Source organism: Abramis brama (genome assembly GCF_963993115.1).
Source record: "Abramis brama genome assembly, chromosome: 3".
NCBI lineage: Eukaryota > Metazoa > Chordata > Actinopteri > Cypriniformes > Leuciscidae > Abramis > Abramis brama.
This window is the reverse complement of record NC_139965.1, coordinates 36029781-36044159: the sequence shown is the minus strand read 5'-3', so window position 1 is coordinate 36044159 and position 14379 is coordinate 36029781. Positions and strand designations below refer to the sequence as shown.

The window sequence follows — 14379 nt, the reverse complement described above, 5'->3', positions numbered from 1 at the left end:
ATTGCGATCTATTAAATACAGCGTATTGTGCAGAATCTGCACATTTCTGGCTTACTTGAACATACATAGCATTTGGAAAATACATTATTATTTTCCAACATACTACATGTTCTTTGTACTGTATTGATCTGTCCACCTAAAATATTTTTTTTTTGTTAAAAATCGATGAGAATGAATGAGGAAGGGGAATATATATATATATATATATATATATATATATATATATATATATATATATATATACAGTGAGGAAAATAAGGATTTGAACACCCTGCTATTTTGCAAGTTCTCCCACTTGGAAATCATGGAGGGGTCTGAAATTGTCATCGTATGTGCATGTCCACTGTGAGAGACATAATCTAAAAAAAAAATTCCAGAAATCACAATATATGATTTTTTATCTATTTATTTGTATGATACAGCTGCAAATAAGTATTTGAACACCTGTTTATCAGCTAGAATTCTGACCCTCAAAGACCTGTTAGTCTGCCTTTAAAATGTCCACATCCACTCCATTTATTATCCTAAATTAGATGCACCTGTTTGAGGTCGTTAGCTGCATAAAGACACCTGTCCACCCCATACAATCAGTAAGAATCCAACTACTAACATGGCCAAGACCAAAGAGCTGTCCAAAGACACTAGAGACAAAATTGTACACCTCCACAAGGCTGGAAAGGGCTACGGGGAAATTGCCAAGCAGCTTGGTAAAAAAAGGTCCACTGTTGGAGCAATCATTAGAAAATGGAAGAAGCTAAACATGACTGTCAATCTCCCTCGGACTGGGGCTCCATGCAAGATCTCACCTCGTGGGGTCTCAATGATCCTAAGAAAGGTGAGAAATCAGCCCAGAACTACACGGGAGGAGCTGGTCAATGACCTGAAAAGAGCTGGGACCACCGTTTCCAAGGTTACTGTTGGTAATACACTAAGACGTCATGGTTTGAAATCATGCATGGCACGGAAGGTTCCCCTGCTTAAACCAGCACATGTCAAGGCCCGTCTTAAGTTTGCCAATGACCATTTGGATGATCCAGAGGAGTCATGGGAGAAAGTCATGTGGTCAGATGAGACCAAAATAGAACTTTTTGGTCATAATTCCACTAACCGTGTTTGGAGGAAGAAGAATGATGAGTACCATCCCAAGAACACCATCCCTACTGTGAAGCATGGGGGTGGTAGCATCATGCTTTGGGGGTGTTTTTCTGCACATGGGACAGGGTGACTGCACTGTATTAAGGAGAGGATGACCGGGGCCATGTATTGCGAGATTTTGGGGAACAACCTCCTTCCCTCAGTTAGAGCATTGAAAATGGGTCGAGGCTGGGTCTTCCAACATGACAATGACCCGAAGCACACAGCCAGGATAACCAAGGAGTGGCTCTGTAAGAAGCATATTAAGGTTCTGCCGTGGCCTATCCAGTCTCCAGACCTAAACCCAATAGAGAATCTTTGGAGGGAGCTCAAACTCCGTGTTTCTCAGCGACAGCCCAGAAACCTGACTGATCTAGAGAAGATCTGTGTGGAGGAGTGGGCCAAAATCCCTCCTGCAGTGTGTGCAAACCTGGTGAAAAACTACAGGAAACGTTTGACCTCTGTAATTGCAAACAAAGGCTACTGTACCAAATATTAACATTGATTTTCACAGGTGTTCAAATACTTATTTGCAGCTGTATCATACAAATAAATAGTTAAAAAATCATACATTGTGATTTCTGGATTTTTTTTTTTTTAGATTATGTCTCTCACAGTGGACATGCACCTACGATGACAATTTCAGACCCCTCCATGATTTCTAAGTGGGAGAACTTGCAAAATAGCAGGGTGAATCAGGGTCAAATACTTATTTTCCTCACTATATATATATATATATATATATATATATATGTATATATATATATATATATATATGTATATATATATATATATATATATATATATATATATGTATATATATATATATATATATATATATATGAAGAGTTCAGATGCAAAAGCCTCTAAGTGCCATCTGAAATTTTCTTCTAGAATGATCATTTTTATCAAGCTCATATATTTATGTTCAGTAATTTCACTTAAATGGCAATGAAAATTACCTATTAAATGTCATTTAAGTGAAATTATTGAACTTAAATATATGAGCTTGATAAAAATGATCATTCTAGAAGAAAATTTCAGATGGCACTTAGAGGCTTTTGCATCTGAACTCTTCATATATATATATATATATATATATATATATATATATATATATTAGGCTATATATAGTTAATCTGGTTAATGTCTTCTTCTTTTTTTGGCTAGTAGTAGTTCTAAATGGCCGGTAACTTAAAAATTTAGTAGCCAAATTGGCCAGTGGGTGAAAAAGTTAATTTCAAATCCTGGATATGTCCCTTCCTATCTTCCTGTTTCAGTGGAATTTACATCAACACACTGAATAATGATGTGTGTTTCATGGCACTTAAGTGGGCCTTTAAATCTGGCCATTATATAAAGCAATCGAGTCTCTTCGGAAAATTTGGACTAAACCGCTCAATTCATATGGATAATTTTTACAATCTCTTAATTAACCTTTTGAAGCATCAAAGTGGTAGTTGCGTAGTTGTCAAAAGAGGGACAAAAAGCTCTCAGATTTCATCAAAAATATATTTATTTGTGTTCTGAAGATGAACGATATGGTTTGGAATGACATGAGGGTGTGTAATTAATGACAGAACTTTCATTTTTAGGGTGACCTATCCCTTTAATGTGTATTGAGAAAAGCCAGGGCAGCTAGTCACTGTGATGCACAATGCAAGAAAGAGAGCAAGAGGACCAAATCCATAAATTAAGCAAAATCCTGGAGAAGATAAAGCCATAGCAGGGGTGGCTGCTCGAAGCATGACATGTTAAATAGAGATTTAAAAAAATCAACAAGCTCCAAAAATTGAAGTAATCGAACGGAGTGATTGTGCATTCACAAGGGGAGTGTCCCGAAGGGTGACCCGGGGCGCTGTTTTCTGTCTTTCTACTTTTGACCAGAGGATGACTCAGCTGTCGTTTACTGTTGACTGACAGGATTAATGAAGCTCTTCACAGCCCAACCCGTAGATCAGCGCCTGCTTGTGAGAGCACAAAAGCTCCTGGCACACAAGGAGGAAGAAAAGAGAGACTTTCATTAGAGTTTATTATTCTCTAGTCCCCCACGTCAACCTCGCTCCCCAGCTTCGCTCCAGAGTGAAGAGTCATTTAGGCTTCATTCTTGGCACTCATTGCACATGTGGGCAGAGTGCATGGTGCCACATGTGGAGGGTGCTTTTTAGAGGGGGCTTGTAAAGCTCCAGCTGCAGGCAACATTGCACCATAGTATGAAAGCAGAGATCAATTTCCCCTAATGATACGATGATTTCTATGTGATGTCTCATTTCCACCTATTCACACTCATGCACATAGAAAAAGGGGAGAGGGGACGACAATAGGGCATCTTTTTGAATTTATCCATTCTCGCCCTGTAAAGCTCACTATCAGAATATACACAGAGCAACTTGCACAGTGAATCAGTCTGTTTAAAGGACACTGGAGAACACAAAATGGATCTGGCTTATTAATATTCAAATCTAATAAGAAATGTTTTTCTGTAAGAATAATTTTATTTGGAGAAATCTGCTATAGGTTATAAAATCAGCATCTCTTCCATGTCGGCTTTATTAAATAAAAAATAAAAAAATCCCCAAGGCTATGTGAAGGTAATTTCTGATGTTTTGACTGAGATCAGAGGGTTATGCATGTCAAGAAATTTGATGTACTGAAAAATCAGTTATTGCTATGGTTGGTTTAATGGTCTTCAGCAATAGCAAGGGCATTCTTGTTCAAATTACTTTTGTATTTTATGTATTAGAAAGGCCCTGCGGGTTAATCTTTAAAAAGCATCAATAAAAATAAACCTGCATATATGAACAGTGCCAAATTATCACTATTGAAGCCCAGGCTTTTTTAAAGAGCATGAACTATAATATTTTGAGAGCTAAATGATTCTAAAATGTTTGCAAATTTAAGTTCCATCATATATGGAGATGGATTAGTTAAAACAGTAATTCTGAAATAAGGTTAAAAAAAGTATGCATCACTTGTGATTATGACACTTTTGGTTCATAGAATATAAAACTGCACTGTCATGAAAATGGAACAGATTAATAAACAGATTGAATGATATTAGAGAAAAAGATGCATTAGCAGCCATTCTTAATAAAGAAAAGGAAAACTCATTACTATGTTAAGTTATGCAAAACAAGTTCAAATGAATTATGGGAGCCTAATAAATCTTTCATCGTAATCTGATCACCCCTGAGACAACTGGAAGATTATAACATTAATGTGACACATCAGATAATAGGGAAGCAAATCTGAGAAAATTTTAAGCTAATTGTCTTATGGCGCGTTTCCACCGAGCGGTACGGTACGGTACGGTACGGGTCGGTACCCTTTTATTTGCGTTTCCACTGCCAAAAGTTGAGAATGGTACCAAAAAGCCGAACCGTACCGTACCACTTTTTGGGTACCCTTCCGTTGGGGTACCTAGCACAGTGGTACGGTACTAAAAGGTGGAGCTAGACTCACTGCAGGACGTTGATTGGTTGACAGAGAATCGTCACTTGCGCGTGCTACGAGGGGAATGACAACATAAGAAGCGCCATTTTTTTATATACAGTTTAATATAATATACTGTTACTGTGTCACGAAATGTAATTTTAAGAGTTTTTCAGGCGAGAATGTAGTTGTTTAAAGCTCTAATCTGTGGTTTATTTATAAAGATGATTTGTTTTTCCCCGGTTGTGAGATCCATGCGATCAGCGGGCGCTCGGCGCTCATGTTTCCCGGCTGGATGAGCCTTTCCTCGGCTAAGTTAGTTCTTCTGACGTTCGCCGATGACTCCGACGGTAGTGGTTAAACATGAGATATAATTCGTCTTGTGCAGACCTAACGGGCGATCTTTGGTCTCGTGAATATATAATTCATTCCCTGTCAATCGTTTTGACTGAGGGCTAAGTTTAGTTTCATATTATAGGCTATTTGTATTTAACTTTACTGTTGTAATGTTAGACTAGCGCAGCATTTGGACATTTGACTGAATTGTTTGCTTTATTTCTTATTGTATAGCTTCTTGTACCTTTTACTTAAACTTTTATATTGGCTATTATTTATAAAACTGAAATTTTACAAAAAGAAATATGGTTTCTTGTCATTTTCTTATTACAAGATTATCACTGATGTTTATTGCAACATTTGTACAAATGCATATATTGCCTGTAATGTGTAATTTTTTTTATTATTTAAACGAAAAGAGGTAACGTTAGGGTTGTGTTTTAAATCGTTTTGTTATAAATAGAATAACGTATAACGTGCAGTGAATAATCAATATGCGTTGCGCATGAACCACATTTGTGTCCCTATAATGTTTAATTTATTTAAATGAAAACGAAAAGAGGCAGAGTAGTGTTTTATAACATATTTCGTTTTATTGTTGCTTAAATTTGTACATACAGAGTAACAGAGATAACCGGAGTAGCAGAGCGAGCTGAGTGATGCTTTTAAGAACGCGCTGCCATTTGCATGTAGGAGTCGCACATGGCAAGTACAAACTTTGCGTACTTAATATTGAGAAAAGCCTAATGTCGGCGCTTGTCTTCTTGTGACAAACATGTCGAGGAGCAAGAACAAGATCTGCTGTATGTCATCCATTGTAGTTTACTATGTTCTTCTTCGCGCGAAAATTACGTCGATCGAAACACCACGCCTATCAAGTAAGGGTACTGTTGGCAGTGGAAACGCTAGCCAGATCATGGTTAACAGACCCGAACCGTACCGTACTGTACCGTACCGTACTGTACTGCTCAGTGGAAACGAGCCATTAGTTTTCTTGTTCCACCCTCACAGTCACATACTCTCTTCAAAGATAATGGATGCAGCATCTGAATCATCACACGCTTCCTCCATAGGCTTTGAAGCAATCAACTCCAACTATGTAGAATGATCAACAAGGCAACAGCATTGTGATGCGAGTACAAAATGCTGTATTTTGGTCTGTGTCCAGCACTTCTATTGCACCATAATAAAATAACTAATTTTAATCAAACAAGCCTTTGTTACCACAATACAAATTAAATCTTCAGTTATTTGTCAAAACAAAACAGAATTACCTGATTCTCCCATTGGACTGATTTGTATTGTCCCTACAGGGAAGTTGTGCATTATGCAGTCCAATTGTACAGGCAGATGTGCATCTTAAACCAGTGGAATCCGATTGAGACAAGTCAAAATAAAATTAATAAAATAAAATAATGAAGTGACGAAATAAACAATATGTGTTATACCTCAGTCTCCTACACACACACACACACACACACACACACACACTCATTCAACTTGAGTTTGTCTTTCTTACAGGGGTCTTAATCAGCCCAGAGTGACTGATGAACCCTGAGCTGAATTTGAGAAATTTGCATATCAGAGCAAATTCTTGCCCAGAAATTAGCCCAAATAAAGATTTTGCTGTTGGATGCTAAACACATATGTTGGAGCCAGGGATCTCTGTGATTTTCAGCTGATACACAATGGTACCCTGACAACCCCTGGGATATCATCATTCTATCAGTGAGGCCTGAATGTCCGCCAAGTCGCTGGCTGCAAGACCTGGCAAGAGCTGAGGACTCCAGGACGACTGAGCAGGTTGCATATAAGTGGTGGATGCTCTCGAAGACAGAGAATATGGCAATCCAGTGCATTAAATGCATTAAAATACCCAAAGCCTGCCAGAATGTTCAGGGAAGCTATCTAGACACATTCAGAGAAAAAGTTCAACATTTTTAAAAGACTTTAAAAGACTAGAATAGTATTAGAACTGCAATAGTAAAAGGCATACCTAAATGTGCCATTTGTTAGGTTATACAATTTATGAAAATAAATCATGTGATTTGTGCCTGTGTCAAGTGGCATCAATATGCCTTAATTGTAGCCCAGCTTAGAAGCATATTGACTAACCTGCAGACATGTCCAATGTCTTTCTCAGACCTCTGAGACATTCAAACCGAAATACACCCAAGGAGAAAAGCTACTCTATATGATAATATGGCTCTGAAACATCTATTCAAATAATATCTGAATGAGAGGAACGCTTATGTTTACCTGTCATTGTGCTACTTCAGTATACTACTATTTACTTTATCTGGAAACTCTACGCCTACGCCTACATTAATCTGGATAGATTTGAGAACAGAGGTTTCGTTTCAAAACGCTCCCCGTCCACACTAGCGTTTTCAAGCGTTTTCCAAAAGTTTCTCATCGACACTGAAACGCTGGAAAATGCTAAATTCACCTTACAGCGAATGCGTAAACCCCATAGACTGTAAAAAAATATGGACGTAGTGTCCGTGACGTCACCCGTAGGTTTCTGAAGAGCATTTTTGAAGCCTAAAGTGGGCAGAGCCGGCCGTCACCATCTTGGCCTCGCGTCACTCCCAGATAACAGAAAATGGGCAAAGAGGCAAAGTGAGTGGAGCTGAAGAGCCTGGCTATCTGAAATCATGCCCACCTAGCTCGACGTGATCAAGTTAGCCTTTATTGACGTTTTTAAATCTGAAAACTCCAAAAAGCAACGAAATTGTCAGACATCCATTAGTGCATGTTCACAGAGGAAAACAACTGAAATACAGCGCTGGCTGTTCTCTCGAACGATACTCGACGACAACGACAGAATCCTAAGCCGTGGGCAAAGTAATGGGTGTATTAAATTGTATGAAATAATCCCGAAAAAAAGCACAAAACACTGCAAAGATGGCAAGTTCAGCAGCTAACATTTGCTGAGGTGAAGTGACGGCTAGCATTGACATCAGCGGCAATCCACCTGTCACTCAAGTGGCCACTGGCCACACCCTTAATTATGCAGAACTTTAAATATTAATCAACTAAACGGATGAGTTATAAAAAAATTCACCCCCCTCACAGTTGTTATGAAGGGCACAATTAGCTGTATAGACCAAAGCCACATAGAGATCCAGGCTGTAAACATATTTTTTTCTGCTGTAAAGTTGGTAATTTTAACATGGGGGAGATACAGATTTGACTCACTTCTGCAGCCAGCCCAAGCGGCCAGTCAATGAATTGCAGTTTAACTCACTTCCGTGTTGGTTTCAAGAGAGAGACGGGGAGGTTGCCGCTTGGTAAACCCTCATAAAAGCTCACTGAGATAATACAGACAGAACAAGACATAATCAAGTTATCACACAATTCTTCTGGCAAGATCATTTTATTTAGCAAAATATCTCACCATTCACTGATGCGTCCAGGTCGCACTCACTCACCATTATGTTTGGTCTAAAACGCAACTGCTCTCATATTTTGCTGCAAGACAAGCAATTTGTCTATTGCAAATGTGAGTTAATTTTCTGTCATCTTTGCAGGACTGTGATATGAAGAGTGAGCAAAGTAGGCTAACATATTTTAGCAACTGTGTGAAAGTGAATAGCACATTACAGGCACAATAACTGTGTTTATAAACATGAATATCTATGGATTCAATATGCGTCACATCTAGGGTTGCCAACTTTCTGAAATGGAAATAAGGAACGGGGGGGGGAGAAAATTTTGAAAAATAACTCCTGAAATGATGACTTCTGGTGAATATTGTGGAAACTAATTGATATATTTAGATTCATATATTTAATATATTTAATACATTGTAGCATATTATAATACAACTTATTAGGCCTATATTTATAGAATAGCAAAGTAGGCCTAATCAATATACAAGACTGAACCACATAAGTTAGATGTGAAATATAAAGCCTATCATGATCATTTTGCCAACAATGAACCATGGATTTGTTTAGTTTATAATACGTTTTATTTTTAACTTAAACAAATACAACATATAACATTCAAAACTTATCGGCGTAGACTGCGTTTGAAGAAAAATAAACAACAGTTTTCTGTAGCCTTGTGCAAACTTATTCAATAGAATTAACGTTAGACTTCCAGTGCAAAAAAATATATTTTTAATTTAATTAGACAACATTTTAAGGAGGTGTAGTGCAAATATATTTATATAATTATACTTCCATTATAGTTAACTTTCTTTCCAGTGCAAAACAATAATATAAAAAACATAAATAAAAAAACAGCTAATAAAGAAAATCTAAAATATTGCACTCAAATACTGCATTCAAGCAATACAACACCTGTATGTATGCACATGGAAAATCTCACAGAAATAAATAAACCTTCAGACTAAGCACATTGTGCAGCTATTTTTTCCATGTGTACTTTTTTTATTTCTTTACAATGTTAGGCTAAATCTGTACTATCTCTTTTAATATAATCACTTTCTTATGAACTATATTTGAGTTTTAAAAATCCACATGATTACATAGCCTACCATATCAGCCTCTGGAGACGTCTGACGGACAAGGAACCTTGACATCGCTCGGACAATTGGCCGTGTATTCATTGACCCTCACGCATTCCAGCCACGGGTAGCTGCTAGTCATTTTCCCATTCAATTCTATATTTTTGTGCTCTTTTCTTTTTCGCCAGCTGCTCGGAGGTAGTCATTTTTACATTTCCCGCTGTTGTTACTTGTCGTCATCGTTGCTACGATACGTGACTCACAATGACTGAAACGACCAATTAAAAGGGCATTCTCTGATGATGTTCCAAGATGTTAAAAACGCTACGCTGATCATAGACAAACGGGGAGAAATTAGTATCTACCGCACCGTCGGGTTTTTTTTTTTTTTTTGTCATAGCCTACAAATGTCTTCGTTCATAGTCTGACATATATTAGAAGCTATATGTGTCTGTCATGGATTTGCACTGAATTGATTCTCAAAAATACGGAACAAAGTGCGTTCCGTGTCAGTTCAATACGGAACAAGACTTTTATGTGTCAAATACGGAACGATTCCGTATTATACGGAACGGTTGGCAACCCTCACATCGCATTATTTACTTATCGTCATCGACGTCGTTTTAAATAGCCTACCTCCGTTTTCACAGTCCACACTACAATGTGAAAACTGCGTTTCTAAATGCATCCACTTTGGAGAGTTCTCATGAGCTTTGTTTTCGTTGATAAAAACAGTCTCAGTGTGGACGGAAAGCCAAAACGGAGAGAAAAAGATGCGTTTTCAAACTAAAACATATTAGTGTGGACAAGACCTGTAGCAAATGTGTCAGAACATCAACTTCATATGGACATTCTGATTAAAAAAATACAAAATCCAACATGACCTTCTATGAATAAAAATAATTATCTGTTGTTAGATGCTGTGGTTCTACTAAACATGTGACAAGCATATATGACCTCTGCGTTTTTATGAAAACAAAATAAAATGTTTAAAGCTACAAATTGCTGCAACGATTGAGATTTACATACACCAACACATTTGTTGATTGTACATCAGATAATGTACTATTATGTAACTATTCACAAAGTAACCAAATGATCAAATGGCTCATTAGTTTATCTCTGAAGTGTGAAGCTCATAGAAATTGTTTACCATCTCCCTATAGCCACATCTAGACATCAAGTACTTATTTTAGAGCTGGTTGTTATTCAATAAAATGTGAGAATTCCACACCTGTTGGTCAGTTTTTAATTTCTTAATCGCTACTGTTCATATTAACCATTTTTTGACTTTCCCCTGGGAAATCTGGATGTACATTTTGAACCACTAGCACCACATGATCTTGATTAATGAACAAGCTATAACCTTTTACAGAATAGAAGTGTTTTTGGTAGCTTAAATCAATTGTTCGTAATAATTAAGATTTCCTTAGTTACAATTACTCCACTTGCTATTGCAACTAACATTCATATTGTTGAAAATGCATTCAAACATAAAATGCACTGCAAGTTAAAAAGTTTTTTTTTTAATGGTCAATGTATTTATTTTGCTACAGATTTATCTACAGGACCAGGGAACCACATCAGATATTTCTATATTTCCCAAAATATATTTTGCTTCAGTTCATCTACAAAGCTTCTCTCAAAAGACATGACACCACACATGGCAAACATTTTCTGAATTTGCAGTTCTTGAACGGCTGCTGAGCCACATATATGCACATACATGTATATATATATATATATATATATATATATATATATATATATAATATATGAAGATTGTAGATGCAAAAGCCTCTAAGTGCCATCTGAAAATTTCTTCTAGAATGATCATTTTTATCAAGCTCGTATATTTAAGTTCAGTTATTTCACTTAAATATATGAGCTTGATAAAAATGATCATTCTAGAAGAAAATTTCAGATGGCACTTAGAGGCTTTTGCATCTAAACTCTTCATATATATACTGCATATATATATATATATATATATATATATATATATATATATATATATATATATATACACACACACACACATCAGTTGAGTAAATGTTAACAATGTAGGCCGACCATCCTTAAATGTTTAAAAATCATGATCTTTATCAAGTTTATTATTTGACATCATGTTCTGGTAATATCAGTCTTTTATTTTTTAAGTCACCTTAAAAAACCCAATGACACCATACAGTGATCAGACAGTTTTATTTAGTTCATATCTCTGTACACCTTAGTAAGTACACCTTATGGTTCTGTTTATTCACATATTTTTTGCTGTTCTCATCAGCTTTCGCTGAAACCAAGCCACAATCAAACAGTTGTCACTTTACCAGTGATCATGACAAAAGAAAATATCAGTGAAGTGTCATTTGCTTGTGTACTGTAACCTGCTAATTCTGCAAACATCACCTACCTGACTTTCTACAGTTTCTGTCTTTATCACTTTAACAATTGTGCGTTATGGCAATGTAAAGATCTAATTTGTTCCTTATCTGTAAAACCTGCAATGCATAAAATTAAACAACCCATGTGATGCTGTATATTGAGACTGAATAAATAAGAGCTGAGTAAGGTTTCCATCAGATAAAATACACTTTATTACTTACAATTAACCTTTGTTACCCATCGAGTCAATGCAGATAATGTGTCTGAAACAAGACAAAAATCAAACAAGTAAAGCGCATGTTCACTGTTGATTATAGTATTATAGCACAGTCCTTTATCCTACGATCACTGTATCATCGTCTGGGAACTCGTAGAAGGGCACCTCCAGATTGAGTGGAGCAGGGCCTTTCCTAATGCGACCAGATGCATCGTAATGAGAGCCGTGGCATGGGCAGTAATAGCCACCATAGTCACCAGCATTTGCAATGGGCACACAGCCCAGATGGGTGCACACACCGATGACAATGACCCAGTTTGGGTTCTGAACACGGTCTTTGTCGTGCTGGGGGTCCCGGAGCTCAGAGAGATTGACATCTGCTTCAGTTGCAATCTCTTTTTCTGTTCTGTGGCGCACAAACAGGGGCTTCCCTCTCCATTTGAAGGTCATGTTCTTACCCTCAGGGATGTCTGATAGCTTGATTTCAATCTTGGACAGAGCCAACACGTCAGCTGAGGCACTCATGGAGGAGACAAACTGTGTGACAACTGTCTTGGCTGTATAGACTCCAATCACAGCAGTGGAACCTGTGACCAGATAGGAGAAGGCCCGCCGGACATCGCCACTCTCTTGTGAGGACTTCTTTGAGTCCAAAACCTCAGGTCGGCGATAGTCAGAGAAATCTGGGATCTTGATGTCTGTGTGGGCAAAACGCACTGAAGAACGAGCTAAAAAAAGAATGAAAAATAATCAAAATGACATGAAATGCAGTAATAGAACACTATATTGACCAGGCCACAATGTCAAATCATACTTGGCCAGTTTCAGATCATACGCATTTAATGACAGCATTTACATTGGCACTAATTACCAAATCTGCTAAAATTGAAAATCTTAAAATTAAAATCTTTTCTAAATTGAGTAAATGTATAATATTATACGTCAAACAGCATGCATCTCATTTCAAATTTGGATTATATATCCGTATGCACAAAGGAATTAAAACTGATATGCTCTCTATATCAACAAACCATTGGGGAAAACTCATTTGATCTAACTTATATGACATGTATTACACAACATTATCTGTAAATCAATCAGATATTCAATGTGGCCTTAATATTATGCTGGTATATTAAACACCCAAAGATATTAATAAAATGTTTATATTATTTTCTACTTTCAACTAACGTTAATGATCTGCTGCACATTGTATAGCCTAACTCATATTGGTAATCAAAGTTGGTCGTAAATTTGCTAGTTTACACCTGGGCTATGTAGCTTGTCATGGCCGGGGTTTAATGTTTAATAACATTAAAAACACTGCTTCTATAACAGCAAGCTAGTTTATCGTAACAGTAGGCATATCTTAGTAAAAAAAAAAAAAACTATTAGCTAAATTTATCCTAAAACAAAACGAAATTACCCGAATTCTCCAATATTCTGGCATTTATTTTACTATGTAATCATAAGTCGACCATATAGGACTTTGAAATGGCAATAAAGTTAACGTTAGCCTACTTTACCAAAAAAGTCACAGGCTGATTTTCTAACAACTAACTTTACTGCTAACTTGCGTAACAGCAAGGACATTAGCGAGGCCTCAGTCAAGCTAACTGATGTAGCAAGTGAGCTAATGTTTTTCGTTATACAGTATAAATTCAGCACAATATTAATAAAAATTCAGCATTACCTGCGTACAACACTACAAAAACATGAAACTATTTCACAATACACATTCAACATATGTGATTTAATCGTGCCCTTGAGCGAGCGAGCGAGCGCCCGCTGCACGGCCTCCTCGCGCTACGATGAGACCGGGACTCTCGATTTCACTCAACCATGTAGTGAGACTCACCGTTGAGGCTGATGGATACGGCGAGGCCGCTCTTAGCGCTCTGCCCAGACAAGGACTCGCGGCACAGGAACGGTTTCTTCGTGTCCATCAACAGTTTATCGGTCTTCATGACGACGCCGGGTATGAGAGGCTTTAGTGGACCCGCCACGACATAATTTGTAGCTTGTAAGTAAGGGGAAAACGTCCCCGAACGAGCAGCAAGGGACATCATGTTTGTCAGCTAGCGGGGCTGAGATCGACCTTGCCGAACTGAACTGATCCACCGACGGCGCTTACGCCTGACGTCAGCGTCTCAGAGACGGGGTTACGTCACATCTAAAGTTTTTCTACAGTTTTACCTTCTTTTGGGTTTATATTCAGATGCAAAAGCCTCTATGTCCGTCTAAAGTTTTTCTTTAATATTAACATCTTTATCAGGCTCCAATGTATAGGTTTCTACCCAAGTACCGGCATTTCTGAATGGGCTGAGGCTGGGATTTAGTGAGTTTGAAGTGAAAGTATGAACATATAGCCTACTATGTGCGGAGAGCATTGATTCAC

The 14379-nt window shown here is 37.4% G+C and overlaps 1 protein-coding gene across 1 annotated transcript; it reads right to left on the bottom strand.

Moving 5' to 3' along the window:
* Positions 1–11567: 11567 nt before the first annotated feature.
* Positions 11568–14129, bottom strand: uqcrfs1 (ubiquinol-cytochrome c reductase, Rieske iron-sulfur polypeptide 1). Its single transcript, XM_084107668.1, has 2 exons — positions 13840–14129; positions 11568–12709 (listed from the first exon to the last, which is right to left on the bottom strand). The coding sequence occupies exons 1-2, from the start codon at positions 14048–14050 to the stop codon at positions 12099–12101; spliced, it is 822 nt and encodes a 273-aa protein (XP_083963794.1). The 5' UTR covers positions 14051–14129; the 3' UTR covers positions 11568–12098.
* Between the last annotated feature and the right edge of the window lie 250 nt (positions 14130–14379).